The sequence below is a fragment of the Thalia democratica genome, chromosome 4, assembly GCF_965202585.1.
Source record: "Thalia democratica chromosome 4, ktThaDemo2.hap1.1, whole genome shotgun sequence".
Lineage (NCBI taxonomy): Eukaryota > Metazoa > Chordata > Thaliacea > Salpida > Salpidae > Thalia > Thalia democratica.
The window spans coordinates 43,037,826-43,050,993 of NC_139168.1; the positions used below are offsets into that span (position 1 = coordinate 43,037,826).

The following is a 13,168-nucleotide window of genomic DNA, read 5'->3' on the forward strand; positions in this document are numbered from 1 at the left end:
CCACAGTTTGACTATTAGTTTTCTGAATGTATCACTGACCTGACAGTTTATAACATTATTTACAATGTATTGTCAGATTAAACGTAGTATTTTATTTAAACTATACTAAAAACTTTACGCAAAACAAAAAGCAGCTTGTAAGAACTTGGTTAATTAATAATTTAAAGAGCAGTAAAAACAATACAATCAAAACCTTGTGAACAAAACATAGTTACAGCACTAACAATTTTATAACAACTTGTCTCTAAACGATGAAGAACAAATTGCAAAATAAAAGTTTTACTAGTGCTTTTTTTAGTTGTGTTAAGGCAAAACACTGCTCATCAACTTTTCAACTTCTAAACATTGATTATGAATGTCTAGATTGACAACAGGAAACCCTCATTATTACTGCTCTAACATATTTCTTTCCATTATAATTACTGATCATCTGAAGTCATTACACCATCGTCGTCATCATCTGTTAAATACTGGGAAGTTATTTTGATTTTTGGAGAATCCCCTGTCAGCAAACTGGAATGATTCTTCTCTAAGGATTAAACATGTTACGTCATAATAACAACGAAAACATAAATAACAAAATGTAATATTTAAAGCAGTGGTCGGCACGGTGTACATGAAATTTCTTTTAGGGTGCACGAGACTTTTGGGGTGCATTTAACTCATTTTGGGGTACATGATTTTTTTTTTTTGCGCAGAAAGTAAATTAAAGTCTTTTTTATAATCTTTCTACATTTAAGACATATTCAACCTTGATATCTAATTGACCATTTTGTTGTTAATAAAACGACCATTTTTGTACTCTCCTAGTTCTATTCTGTTACCTTATGTAAAAATTCTTCCACCCTTAACCGCCCAAAGAAAAACCAAAATAGCAAATCTCATAGATTCTTAAAACAAAATAAAACGGTTAGTATTCTATTAATGTTTAATTTTATTAGCTCTTATTGTTTAAAAGCGTTTTGCTACATTGAAAATCACTATATTAACCAGCTTAATCAACTGATATTTGACAAAAAATTAGTTAGGCCAAAAAAATTCAATTATGTTTTACTTATAATAAAATTAAAGTATAGGAAGGGTCAATAATATCAGGGCTGTCACATACTTAGCTCTCTAAGAATAATTAAGTCTAGTTTTTAATCATGAAAAACCTAGACCAACTGAGGCTATTTTAATGTATTTACAAAAACTCAGCTTGACTGAGACTAGTTATAAATTTATTAAAAATCTTGGGTTTATTTTGATACCTTTTAAAAATATTCAACTGTTACTTTACTTTAAATTTTTCAACTTGTAATTAATTATTAATATTTAAATAATTCAAGATCTATAAATGTCTAACTTTCATTGTAATTTAAATTACTTTTTTGCGTATACATACCACTCTTTAAGATTAGCTTGTGTACTAAGTCCAGTCTTTAGTCACTCAGGCTTATTTTCTGACTCAAAAGGGGTTAACATGTAATAGTGTCAAAATTACTTGTTAAATTCTAAATACTAAAACTCTGGTTGTTGTAAAAATTAGATCATCGATATAAAAAGTTTGTTGAAATGGTTAGGGTAAACTGGTAAATTTATAATTAGCATGTAAAAATTAACTGGGTGTTACCGAATTATTAGTAAAAAGAAGATTAAAAGTGTTTACATATTCTAAAACACTAGCGGCGCTAAAGAATGCAATTTGGGGTGTATAGAATTTTAATTTTGTGGTTTAAGGTTCACGGATTCGAAATAGCGTGCCGACCACTGATTTAAAGGACAAATTAAAAACTTTTAATATCAATCGAAAACTTAACTTTAATTTTAAATGTATCTAACAAATATCATTTGTAACGTGGTTCATAAGTAATAAATAAAACTTTTAAAACATTCACTTTTTTAATTTAGATTAAGAAAATATAACTTACTCAAAATAATAATTAAGTTAGTTAAAATTTCGAAAAAATTTGTGAAATTAAAAACTTTGTAAATCATCAAATACTTTTAGAAAAATATATAAAATGTCAAGTCTACAAAAATTTTAGCTATAACAAAATAGTATTTTGAATGGCTTTCGTTTTTATTACTGCAATTACAGGTTTTGTTCACATATCTTTTTCGATTTCGTATTGTGTTATTTAATTGCATTATCAATATTTATCATGCGGTTAGGATTAAACAGTATAACTGATTCTTGAGTAGTTTTTGTAAATGAATTTCCAAAAGCTTCTGTTTTTGTTTAAGTGTTTTTGAAACAAGTTTATAAACTTTCAGCCGATGTCGGTTTAGACCAGGGTTTCCCAAAGTGGGCCATGAGGTCATAATTTGAAACTTACACTAGATATTCTGGAGTTGCAGATGAAGAGCAAAAAAAAAGTATTATGTGTTTTTGAGTAATCTTGGTACAAGGAGGCCATAGCTTTTTTTATTTATTCAAAGGGGGCCATTTAAAAAAAAATTGGGAAACCCTGGTTTATGTTTTAGATTGACTAACAGAAGGACGAATTGTATCTAATTTTAGCTTGATCGAATAGCTCTTTTTTGCAAGAGTGTATATTTATTATGTTTTCTATAACTTCTGGCATATATTATTGACCTGGGGTGGTTTAATTTTGATCAAATGGGTGGTTTGATTTATATCAGAAATAAGTTTTAATAAACCAATTTTTACTTATTATTTTTCGGTTAAAAACCACTGATTTATTTTTTCATTGAAATAATTTGACAGTTTTACTGCCCGTCAAAACCCCTATTCAAAACATATAATCATAATTAGTAGCCAGTATACTTGCTGCCTTAGAATAAACAAGTTTAAAAATTAAATGTAGATTTTTTAAATCTACAAACTAAAAGATAACTACTTAACAACTAGAACTTATTTTTTTCTTCAAAGAATTTTAAAAAAGCGAAGTATACTAAAAATAACAGTGTCTATCAAGTATAATAAGTATGATTTTTACTCATCAGTATACAAGAATTTTAAAACAAAATACCTTTTGGAATTTGATTGAGAAACTTTAAATTTTCACTTAAAACTATATTTTCCTTCTGAGCATCTGCTAAATCATCACTACAATCAGAAGAATCATCATAAAAACTAATTTCGTTCTCGTACAAGGTTCGATCTTCAGGCGAAACATGGTCGGCACCTTCTACAAAGCTAGAAAATCTGTAAAATATTATGTTAACTTCTTTTTTATTTTGTAGAAAATAATAACTTTAATCGGTTAGAAAACAAAATTTGTAAAAACTATTGTTTGTTTACAAAAACAACTCACTTTAGCTGTTATTAGCCATGAGTATATCAGTTTACCTGAGTAGTACTAACTGTGTTTTTCTGTGTTAAATTATTTGCGTAGAAAAAATAATATAATTCAGGTTATTATAATATTCTTATCTACTTGCACCGCTTTAGATGATGTAACAAAGTTAATTTCAAAAATATCATTCTGTATAAAAGCTTTTAATATAAAGTTTTTAACAATTGTTTATATTTTCAGATAAAGTATGATGAAACTTTTCAGCCAGCTGTTTATATGAGCAAGTCAACAATACTTATACTTCTCACTGTAAATAGGCTTTTATGTTATTTAAACCTATTAAAACGTCAGGAAATTAAAAAAGTTAATAATTTTTTTTTTGTTCAGTAAAAAGCATTATAGTGGTTTACCTGGGTTTACCAAACTGGACCAAGTGGCCCCTTTGGAAGCGATTACATAAATTTAGGAGGCCATGAGCAGCAAAGGGGCCACAGGGGGTCCATGAGGTCATAAATTGAAACTTGATATTCTAGAGTTAATGATGAAAAGCAGAAAAAAAAGTTCTTAGGCAGTTTTAATGTTAGTTTTTTGAGAAATCTTGTTGGAGGAGGCCATATTTTTTTTTAATTTCTTTCAAGGGGGCCTTTTGAAAAAAAGTTTGGGAAACCATATTTTAAACGGTAGGCGTTCGAATAACAAACAATAATAATTTTTGTAAAAAAATGTTAAACCTCTCTATGTCCTTAAATCTAAACATGCATCGACTTTTTTAACCGAATTCATTATAATTACAAATATTTTTTTACAAAACAAAGACCATTTTCTAGACGCTAATTTATTAGTTACTGTGTTGTGTTATGAAGTATAAACAATCTTTCGGTTTCAATTAATTCTATAAATGTTTATGCAAACTATTGAACATAGCACTGAAACTTATATATGTGTTCTATATTTTAAAATTGATAAATGCATACATATTAATCAAGCAACCAACTCTTTAGGCTCAGTAAGTACAGAAACAGTTTTCCAAGGTGAAATTTCTGAAGACAGCATTTGTTGGCGCAGTTGTTTCAAAGCTCGTTCAGTTTCTTCTCTACCTTGCTGTTCATATTCTTCCTTAGTCAAAAACCTAATTTCTTCTTTTGGCTTCTTAGATATAAAAGTAATTCGCTTGCTGAAAAGTTAGTTCAGTAACGTTTTGCTAGCAAAAAAACAATCAATAAAAAATATAAACTATATAAAAGGGGTATTCGAATAATTAGTATTAAGAGCTTTGCAGCAAATATATTTGATACTACCCCAGCTTTTTAAAGTTTTTATGTTTTAAAGTTTTAACTTGTTATGTAAACACCTTCAAATACTGGTCAAAGCTAGTGATCATAAATAAAATCATAAAATAAAAATAAAAAAACTCATCCAGTAAAATTTAAATTGACAAAAAAAATTAATATACTAAACAGAAATGTTTTATGCAGCTATGTAAGTAAATAACAGTAACTATAACAACACACAGTTTTAAAGGACAAACACGTACAATTTTTTTCTAGTAAACTTTAATAAACGTTATTTATACATAAATTACTATAATAAAGTAGAATAGCTGATGTCATGAAAGATATAATTTTAGTTTCATAGATCAGGTACTACGCAAAGGATGTAAAAGATCATTGTTCAAGAAACATAAATTTTTCAAAATTTATTTGTTAGATGTAAATTCGCTAGTTTTATTAAGCATAAAATTTTGTTTATAATACTAGAAACATAATTCAATTCTTATTTAACAACCTATGTATTATATTGTTTTGTTTGAAAATTAAACTAGTATAAATTACTCTTAACCATTAGAACAAAAAGTAACACTGATAGAAAAAACTCACAATTATACTTTAAATTCGATGTTTTGTTATATTCATAAAATATCATCAAGATTATTGAAAACTACTCACAATAATTAAGAACTAATTCCAAAATAAATACATAAATTCAAACTACTTCCCTTTTCTAACAATTTATTTCTAATTTAGCAATTTTCTTACTATCACAATAGTTCAAGAGTAGGCAAACTAAAAAACGCAGGACAGATCTGACCCAACAAAATAAATATACGGTCAACCGACTTATTCTCATTGAAAAAATAGTTCAAACAAACTTATATAAATTATATCAATTACAACTTAAAAACATGATGTAATGTTAACTGTGAGTTAGCTATTTTACTAAACTCTGGATTATGTTATTATAAATTAAATACTACTTATAACATGTAAAGTATATTTGTTTAAAATACTGCTTCAAAAAGTAGCGTCCTGCGAAGGACTTTTTTTTAATGATACTCATTACTTTCGAAATATGTCTATAAAAAAATACTACTTCACTTTTTTATATTTACACGCATTACAATATAATACACAAGTTATATTGATTTTAAAACTTAACTAAAAATTAAACTTTACTATAAATTCAATCTTGATATTAAAATTTAATTTATTTTGTTTTTTAAGTAAAAGTTTTGAGTAAAAATTTGTTTTTTTTTAATTATTTAAATGCTTTTTTCCATGACTGTTACATATCTTTTTAGATTTATTTAAGCACTGACGAGGTCTTTGACCGAAACTTGTTTATAAAATAAATTTTTGAAAGAATAAATTCATTATTTCTCTTCTAATAGTTGAGATCTCTTTATTTGTTTTCTTAAAACCAAAACATATAATACTTCACTTACAATAAACTAGTGAACATTCCTGGAACTGGTGCAGTATTTGCCAGAGATTTTTTTACAGACATCGACATTTTGTGTGTAAATATCATACAAACAATTGATAACGCTACCTGCGGTAATATATGTATCTTAAAAATAGTTAATATGAATCATAGCTAGTATGCAACTCAAACTAATAGCTTGAAAAGAAGAAAAATCTTTTCAAACAATCGGTTGTCAATTTTCTTAAATTTACTTGAACTCTTATAAAAGCTTCGTTGGAGATAGCTTTATAGATCTATAAATATTTTTTCAAAGTTTTTGGACACTTTATAAAAAACACTAAAATATTATTAAATTACTTATTGACTATTAAAGAAACTTCTGTAAAAGGTTTGCTATTAACACAATCTAAAAAATATTTATTAACAATTAGAAACTATGTTATACTATATTTCAATACTAAAAACATACATATTTCATATCTAAAAACTAACTTTTGCTGATTGACAACTGCAAAATATTATAGCAACTGAAACCATTTTCAATATCCAATCTATAACATGGTAGGTTTTTTCGTGTAGTGAGCTGCCGTATCTATATGCAACTGCTAAGCCAGCTAGCCCTATGGAGTTATAACTTGTAAGTTTTTGTAATCTACTAAGTGTCAAAAAATAACATACTAATTATATTAAGCAATATTACAGGAAATACCTAATTATAAGTTTATTAATATTAGATATCAGTATCAAATACTACATCTAATTTCAAAGTTAGTTCAAAAAAAGCTGAAAGATCTGATTTATTAAATCAATTATATTTAGTATTTTAAACAAAAATTTTTAAATGATTTTTATTTTACTACGCTAACAAAGCTCTACTTAAAAAAATGAAAGGCTGTTTGTTAATAACATCTTACAATTTTTTAACCTGAAATAGCTATGTATGAAATGGAGATATAATAGTACTTCATGGTTAATTCAAATAAGTATTCACGTAACTTGTCATAAACAAAAGTAAATAGGCTTCCGGTCCCAAGAAAAATACTGATTAGAGTAACATGTTTCTTGCTAGGTACAAATTTCATAATCAAAAACAAAACCAAAAGAAAAGCACCAGCAATAGAAATGATACTTGTTGTAGCGTATAGAAAACACAATGACTGTGATAACTTAGTTGCTTGGTAAAACAAAACAACACCCAATGCTAACAGTATCAAACTATTCGTACTAAAATCTGTAAAAAAACTTCATTTGAAAATCAATAACCTTGGTTAAACTTTTTAAAATTGCTATTTGTTAAATAAATAAAAAGTAGCTATTATAATTAAATTAAATATAAACTAGTTCAATCTTATACCTAATATATTTCAAAAACCATTGTTTAAAGTGCTTAGGAAAGTTTCGTACTTATATATTTAATTACTTAAAACTAACTTATCATACTAATTTTAACTGAAATCTGCTGAGATTCAGGAAAACTAGGTTTTACAACTATAAATTTTTGTTGGTGTGGTGAAATACAAAAGCTTTTTATTACAGAGTCCTTCTTTGAAGGTTTTGTCTTGAACATACTGCCGATTTTCTGTAAAAACTTACTTTGTTAACTACATACTCTTTATTTTGTATTTTTTTACTGTATTGGTTAAAGTTTAATAAAGTCATACAACTTGACATAATAACTGTAATTCTTTACATGTATAACTTGCTTTTTTTAATCAAAGAAGATCATACAAGATACCATGAGACAATCTGATTAGATAATAAGTACATTATTATGATAGGTTTTGTATATATGTTATATAAAACAGAGAACAAACACGTGTTTCGGGTCTCAAAGCGTCAAGCCTTACTTAGAATAGTATGTAATTCGATAATACTTATTTTGAGGAAAGTTTGGTGCTTTATTACAGAAGCACGTTAAACTTTGTGTCTGTTTTAGTACACACATATATAAATTACTTTGTCTATAAAATATAGAGCATTTTATAAAACAAATCTAAGTTAAGCAACAACAACAATCTAATGTATTTTGTATATATTTATTTATCATCAGTTCTTTACAGATTGTTTGATGTTAAAAATAAACAAGTGTACTAAAACAAAAATTATTCTTCAAGAACAATATTTAAAGATAAAATGCTTTTTACAAGTGTACTATTCAGAGTTGTGAGTACAAACATCAAATGAGTTAAGTGATATCGTGTGTAGTCTTGTTAAGGACATAATGATAATGCTTTCAAAATAATAAAATTTGGCCTTGGTAATAATGCTTGAAGAATATATAAACTTTCAAGTGTGTTTTTATAGAATAAAAAAATATCAATTTTTGAAAGTAAGTATTTTTTAAATTTCGGATACAAAATTAACTAACAATATATCTATCCTTCCTTTTTTATGTTTTGAGCTAGAGACCTCAAATTTACATATTAGCATTCAATTTTGGAAAACAAAAATAAATAAAACAACAAATTTTTTTTTTTTAATTGTAAGTTTATATATGTACAAGTACTAGACTATTTAAATTTAGTTGATATAAACCTAACTAGTTTTTGGTTTACTATCAAAATCCACACAACTTTTTTTCTTTATTTTTTTCTTTATTTGTTAATTTATTATATATATTTTTGAATTTTTATATGTTTTTTTTTTTTTTCACTTTCACTTTCACTATTACCCCTAACCCTTACCCTCGATTGGTAAGCGGTTCTCGAATTTGACTGGAAGGATTTTGAACGTGTCCCCTAGTTTTTAAAGATTCCTTATTAAAAAATTTGTGAAATAAAATTATCAGGAAAATTAGTAATGAGATTTCACTAACTTATAGCTTTTTTTTTTCTTTTTTAGTTTATACAATTGTAAAATTATAAAACTAAAAAATCAAACAAGTTCTTTACTAATTAATTATAATCATTGTAACTTGTTAAGTATTTTTATTATTAATAGTGCTCTATGTACATATAATAAACCAAAACTTTAATTTTATAATAAATACCAAGAAATACTAATTATATTTTCTGTAATTCTTATTTACCTTCATATACAAACATTAATTTTTTTCAATGTAAATTAATGTAGTTTCCACAAATAAATAAAAAACATATCCTAGTAAGTTTGGTATGTTTACATAATAGAAGCAATCGTTAAAAAAAATAAAAACCAACTCACCGAAAATATATTGAAGAAAACAGGGTTTGAGTACCCAATATACTTTACATCATTATAAAAATCAACATCGTAATCAAGTTTGTCTGACTTGAAGTCTATTTTTACACATCCAAAAGTCTGCAAAAGTTAATTAAATTTTAAACGTCTTATCTTTAAGACATATTAATATTTGTATATATTAATAATCTACAATAATGAAGTTTTTTTTTCTAATTCTTGTGCTAAGAACATAGAAAGAGTGATCAGAAAGAGTAGACAGTTTTTTTATAAATCTGGTCTCAACTTTGAGACTTTTAAAGAAACTAGCAATAGATTTTTACTGCTTCAAAAACTCAAAGTAAATTTTCGGATATAGCAGATAAAAATTGGGGAGTTCAATAGATACTGTAGGACAAGGTGAAAAAGACTAATTTAATAAAAATAGATTTTCTTCTCTAGTTTTTAAGCAACCGTTTTTAATTAATCTCAGTATAAACTAGTTTATTTTTTTTATTTAAATATTTGGAAAACTAAATAATAATAATAAATCATACTGTATGTTTTTATGTTTAGTACTTTTTACAGAAGTTTAAATAACTTAAATTATTTTTTTGCTAATTTATAAAATGCTAGTTTTTGACATGTTTTATAAACAATAAAATGTCATTTGTTACAATAATGCATAGAAAAAAATTAATTTAGATTTTTAGCAATACTTATTTCAAGGAAAACTAGAACTGAAAATTCTACCTCCACAGAAAACTTGTAGATAAGTTAATTGAATTGAAAGAATGAAGTATTATATAAAACCTACGTTGTAAATAAAACTTCAAGCTTAAAAGTGTAGATTTTGTTTTCTTTTTTTATAAACTTAGGGACCACTCACTATAACCTAATAGAACTAAAATGCATAATTTGCTTTGGAACAATTTTTTTACATAAAGAGTTCAAAAATTAAGTTGTTATTTAGAAAAAAATCCTAAGCAAACTTCGAAAATATGTCTAAAAACTATTTGCAAGCGCTTCTAGCTAATGTTTAGTTTGTAAAATGGTAATTAAAGTTGTTTAGTCAGTTAGTGTCTTGTGGCTTCACCAACTACTCCTAAAATTTTCACAGAAGTAAGGACATTAATAAGTTTGCTGTGCACTGAAATTTTTAATGAGCAAAATGAAACCAATTTATAAAGGCATTATTTTTATTTGAACATTTTTTTTACTTACTGATCAACTTACTGACAGTTTTTTAGTTCAATAAACTTAATTTACTCACAAAAGCAAATAGAATATTAGTAAAAAACAGTTTATACAGAAGTTAATAATATTGTGTTAAAAAAGATTATATCAAAGGCGATTCTTATTATAAAAAAATTAGTAGTTGTTTAAGCACATTAAAAGTTTAAAGTACGTTTAAGAACTAAACTACATAGATTAAGGGCATAGGGGGGTGAACATCCTTTTATTGGTTTTTGATATATTTTATATAGTTTTTACTAAGCTAAAAAATGCTTTGTACAGATTTTAAAAATTCAAAATAATTTTTGGATATAGCCGGTCAAAGTCGGAGGCAACAATAGGTTCCTTATGGGAGGCGCAAACTAAAAAGGCGAAAATAGACTATTTCACTAAAAGTCTATCTCCTCCTACGTTTTTTGAGATAACTACCTCAAATTTTCAGGAAATGTTTCTTGCAATATTTAAAAAATCTGTCGGAAATAAAACAGATTTTAAAATAAATTATTTTTAATTTATTTATTTAATAAATGTCCTATAATGTTTTTTAACAATACAAAATAATATTTTTAAATGTGACCAAAAAAATTATAATAACTTATAAAATATTTTAGAATCATTAAAATTCAAAAACTAAATATAAAAACACTGCATGATAAACAATGCAAGGTGATTTTTAACTCTTATATACACTATTGTAAAAAAATATACAAAACAGCTGAAGAATATAATCAGTGTTCGTGGGCGAAATTTTTTTCATTTAGCCTGCCTGAGACTAATTTAGCCTGACATTTTTTTGAAGTAAGGAAAACTCCCTTTAGAAGTCATTTTAGGTATAGGGGGTTCTTGATTAGTACTTTTGTAGTCTCCGACTTTAACCAGCTTTATGTCAAAAATATTTTGAACTTTAAAAATCTGCAAAAAGCAGCTCATAGCTTATTTAAAACTAAATAAAATAAGATTAAATTGTAAAAAAGGTTATTTCCCCCCCCCCTATGCCCTTAAAATAACAAATTCAGTGATAAGTTTTAAAATAAGTGTTATATCTAATCTATTACTAGTGTAAAAATTTAATTTATATTACTTAACACAACTGTTCAATTTAATTAAGCACTAAGTAAAAAAATTATAACCATAAGACTTATAATAAAACGCTTACATATAATATGAATAAGTAAGAAATGTTTATTATAATATTTTGACTAATACTTAAAATTGGAACATAATTATAAATCCTAAACTCTGAATAAATTCAGTGATTATTGATGTTTATCAGATTTAAAAAAAAACATTACACTTACACTTTAATAAAAAAAAAACTTTTTATACTTTGTTCTTGTAAGGAAAAATGAATTGTACCTAAAACTTGTACTCCCACAAAACTTAGTACTTATAACTTAAAGCTAAGTTTTTGTGTTGTGAATATCTCTAATAACTTTGAACAAACAGTAAAATATATAAATAAACTGCTAAGATTTAAGAATTTTAATCTTAAAAAGTATTAGGTAAACAAAATTAGAGATTAAAACAGTTCATCTACTCAAAACAAAATAATGATTTTTTTTTGATTTTTTTAGAGATTCAACAAAAGGTTTTAAGCATTTATATTTACAGATACTGACTGAATTTGTCTTTAATAACTAAATCTTTATATAGAAATAAATTCACATCTCAATATAATCGTAAAAATATTTCTCAATTTTTTTTAATCAAAAATTTTAAAGCATTTGAACTGAGAAAACTGAGATTCTCAAATTTTTGAATAAAAAAACTGATTTAGCCTGACATTTTTCAACTTTTTTCAAAAAAACTAATTTAGCCTGACGCGCACGAACCCTGTATAATACAATTACTAACATATATAAATGACTCTAATACAGGAGTACCAAAAGAGAACTCTGATGAAAAATTTAAATGGTCTCCTACTTCCAATTGGTCAATGCTTCTTACATCTAGAGCAGAACCTGTACACAAGCCTATTTATAAAATACATTAAATTGTTAAAACTCTAGGCAAGGTCATAACTGTATAATCTTAATAAAATAGTATTGTCTAGAAAACCAGATAGAACTTTGAAAAAAATATGTTAAAATGATTAAATAAAAATTAAACTACTTTCAATTAAACAAAATTAAAAAAACTAATTAACTATACTAAAATAAAAATTTAAAATAAGTCAAATCAATTAATATTTTATATTTACATGTTATAACAATAATATATTTTTTTATTAAACAGCATATATTTATTCTATTGCAATTTTCAGACAAATCAACCAAATCAACTCACTTGAACACTCGGTTAAAACTAAAAAAGAAACCAAAAAATATATAAAATATTTCATTTTTAAAAAACTACACACCTGTTTAAAATATATACTTTAAAGCTCTTACTTTAAACTACTATTTTATATCAGCAGCTTATATTAACGGACATAATTCTTTTAGGCTAATTAGGGGTCTATTTTTTAAGATGGAGATATTTTATAAATTTATTTAGAGTTATCAGACTATTTTTATCAATTTACAAAATTTAAAATAAGTATTGAGACATAAGGGATCAAAGCTATAAAAAGGTAAAAAATCGACTACTTCACTAACAAAATATTTTCTAAAATATAATAACCTAAAAGCTTTTTTTTGGATATTATTAAAATATGAAATTTAAAAGAAATTTTAATAGTGATTTTCAAGACTTACATTGATTAACTACACTTTGGATTTAAATTTCTATTTGTTTATTATTTAAAGCAAAAGTGAAAAACTTTTTGAGTTGCTGGCCAAGTTTATCAGAAAAGAAAGCCTTTTGCTTTATTTTGATACAAAATTTGATAACCTTGATGACTATTGTGC

At 25.4% G+C, this 13,168-nt stretch overlaps 1 protein-coding gene across 2 annotated transcripts; it reads right to left on the minus strand.

Annotated features, from left to right (window-relative positions):
• LOC145834770 (nuclear envelope integral membrane protein 1-like) lies at nt 1–12,670 on the minus strand. Of its 2 annotated transcripts, none has more exons than XM_082942282.1 (10): nt 12,606–12,670; nt 12,174–12,280; nt 9,108–9,224; nt 7,377–7,524; nt 6,871–7,176; nt 6,438–6,565; nt 5,965–6,071; nt 4,237–4,416; nt 2,976–3,151; nt 1–529 (listed from the first exon to the last, which is right to left on the minus strand). In XM_082942282.1, the coding sequence occupies exons 1-10, from the start codon at nt 12,658–12,660 to the stop codon at nt 420–422; spliced, it is 1,434 nt and encodes a 477-aa protein (XP_082798408.1). In that variant the 5' UTR covers nt 12,661–12,670; the 3' UTR covers nt 1–419. The 2 variants fall into 2 exon arrangements, with proteins under 2 accessions (XP_082798408.1, XP_082798407.1); XM_082942281.1 differs by having other exon boundaries at nt 12,174–12,292; nt 12,606–12,665.
• Nucleotides 12,671–13,168: the final 498 nt, after the last annotated feature.

What these genes read in the sequence shown, in the direction of transcription:
- LOC145834770 (XM_082942281.1), bottom strand. Translation starts at nt 12,660, where the DNA reads ATGAAATATTTTATATATTTTTTGGTTTCTTTTTTAGTTTTAACCGAG. An exon ending in TATTAGAGTCATTTATATAT is followed by an intron (nt 9,225 to 12,173) that starts GTTAGTAATTGT and finishes TAACTTTTGCAG; the next exon opens with ACTTTTGGATGTGTAAAAAT. An exon ending in GCAGTTGTCAATCAGCAAAA is followed by an intron (nt 6,072 to 6,437) that starts GTTAGTTTTTAG and finishes ATATTACCGCAG; the next exon opens with GTAGCGTTATCAATTGTTTG.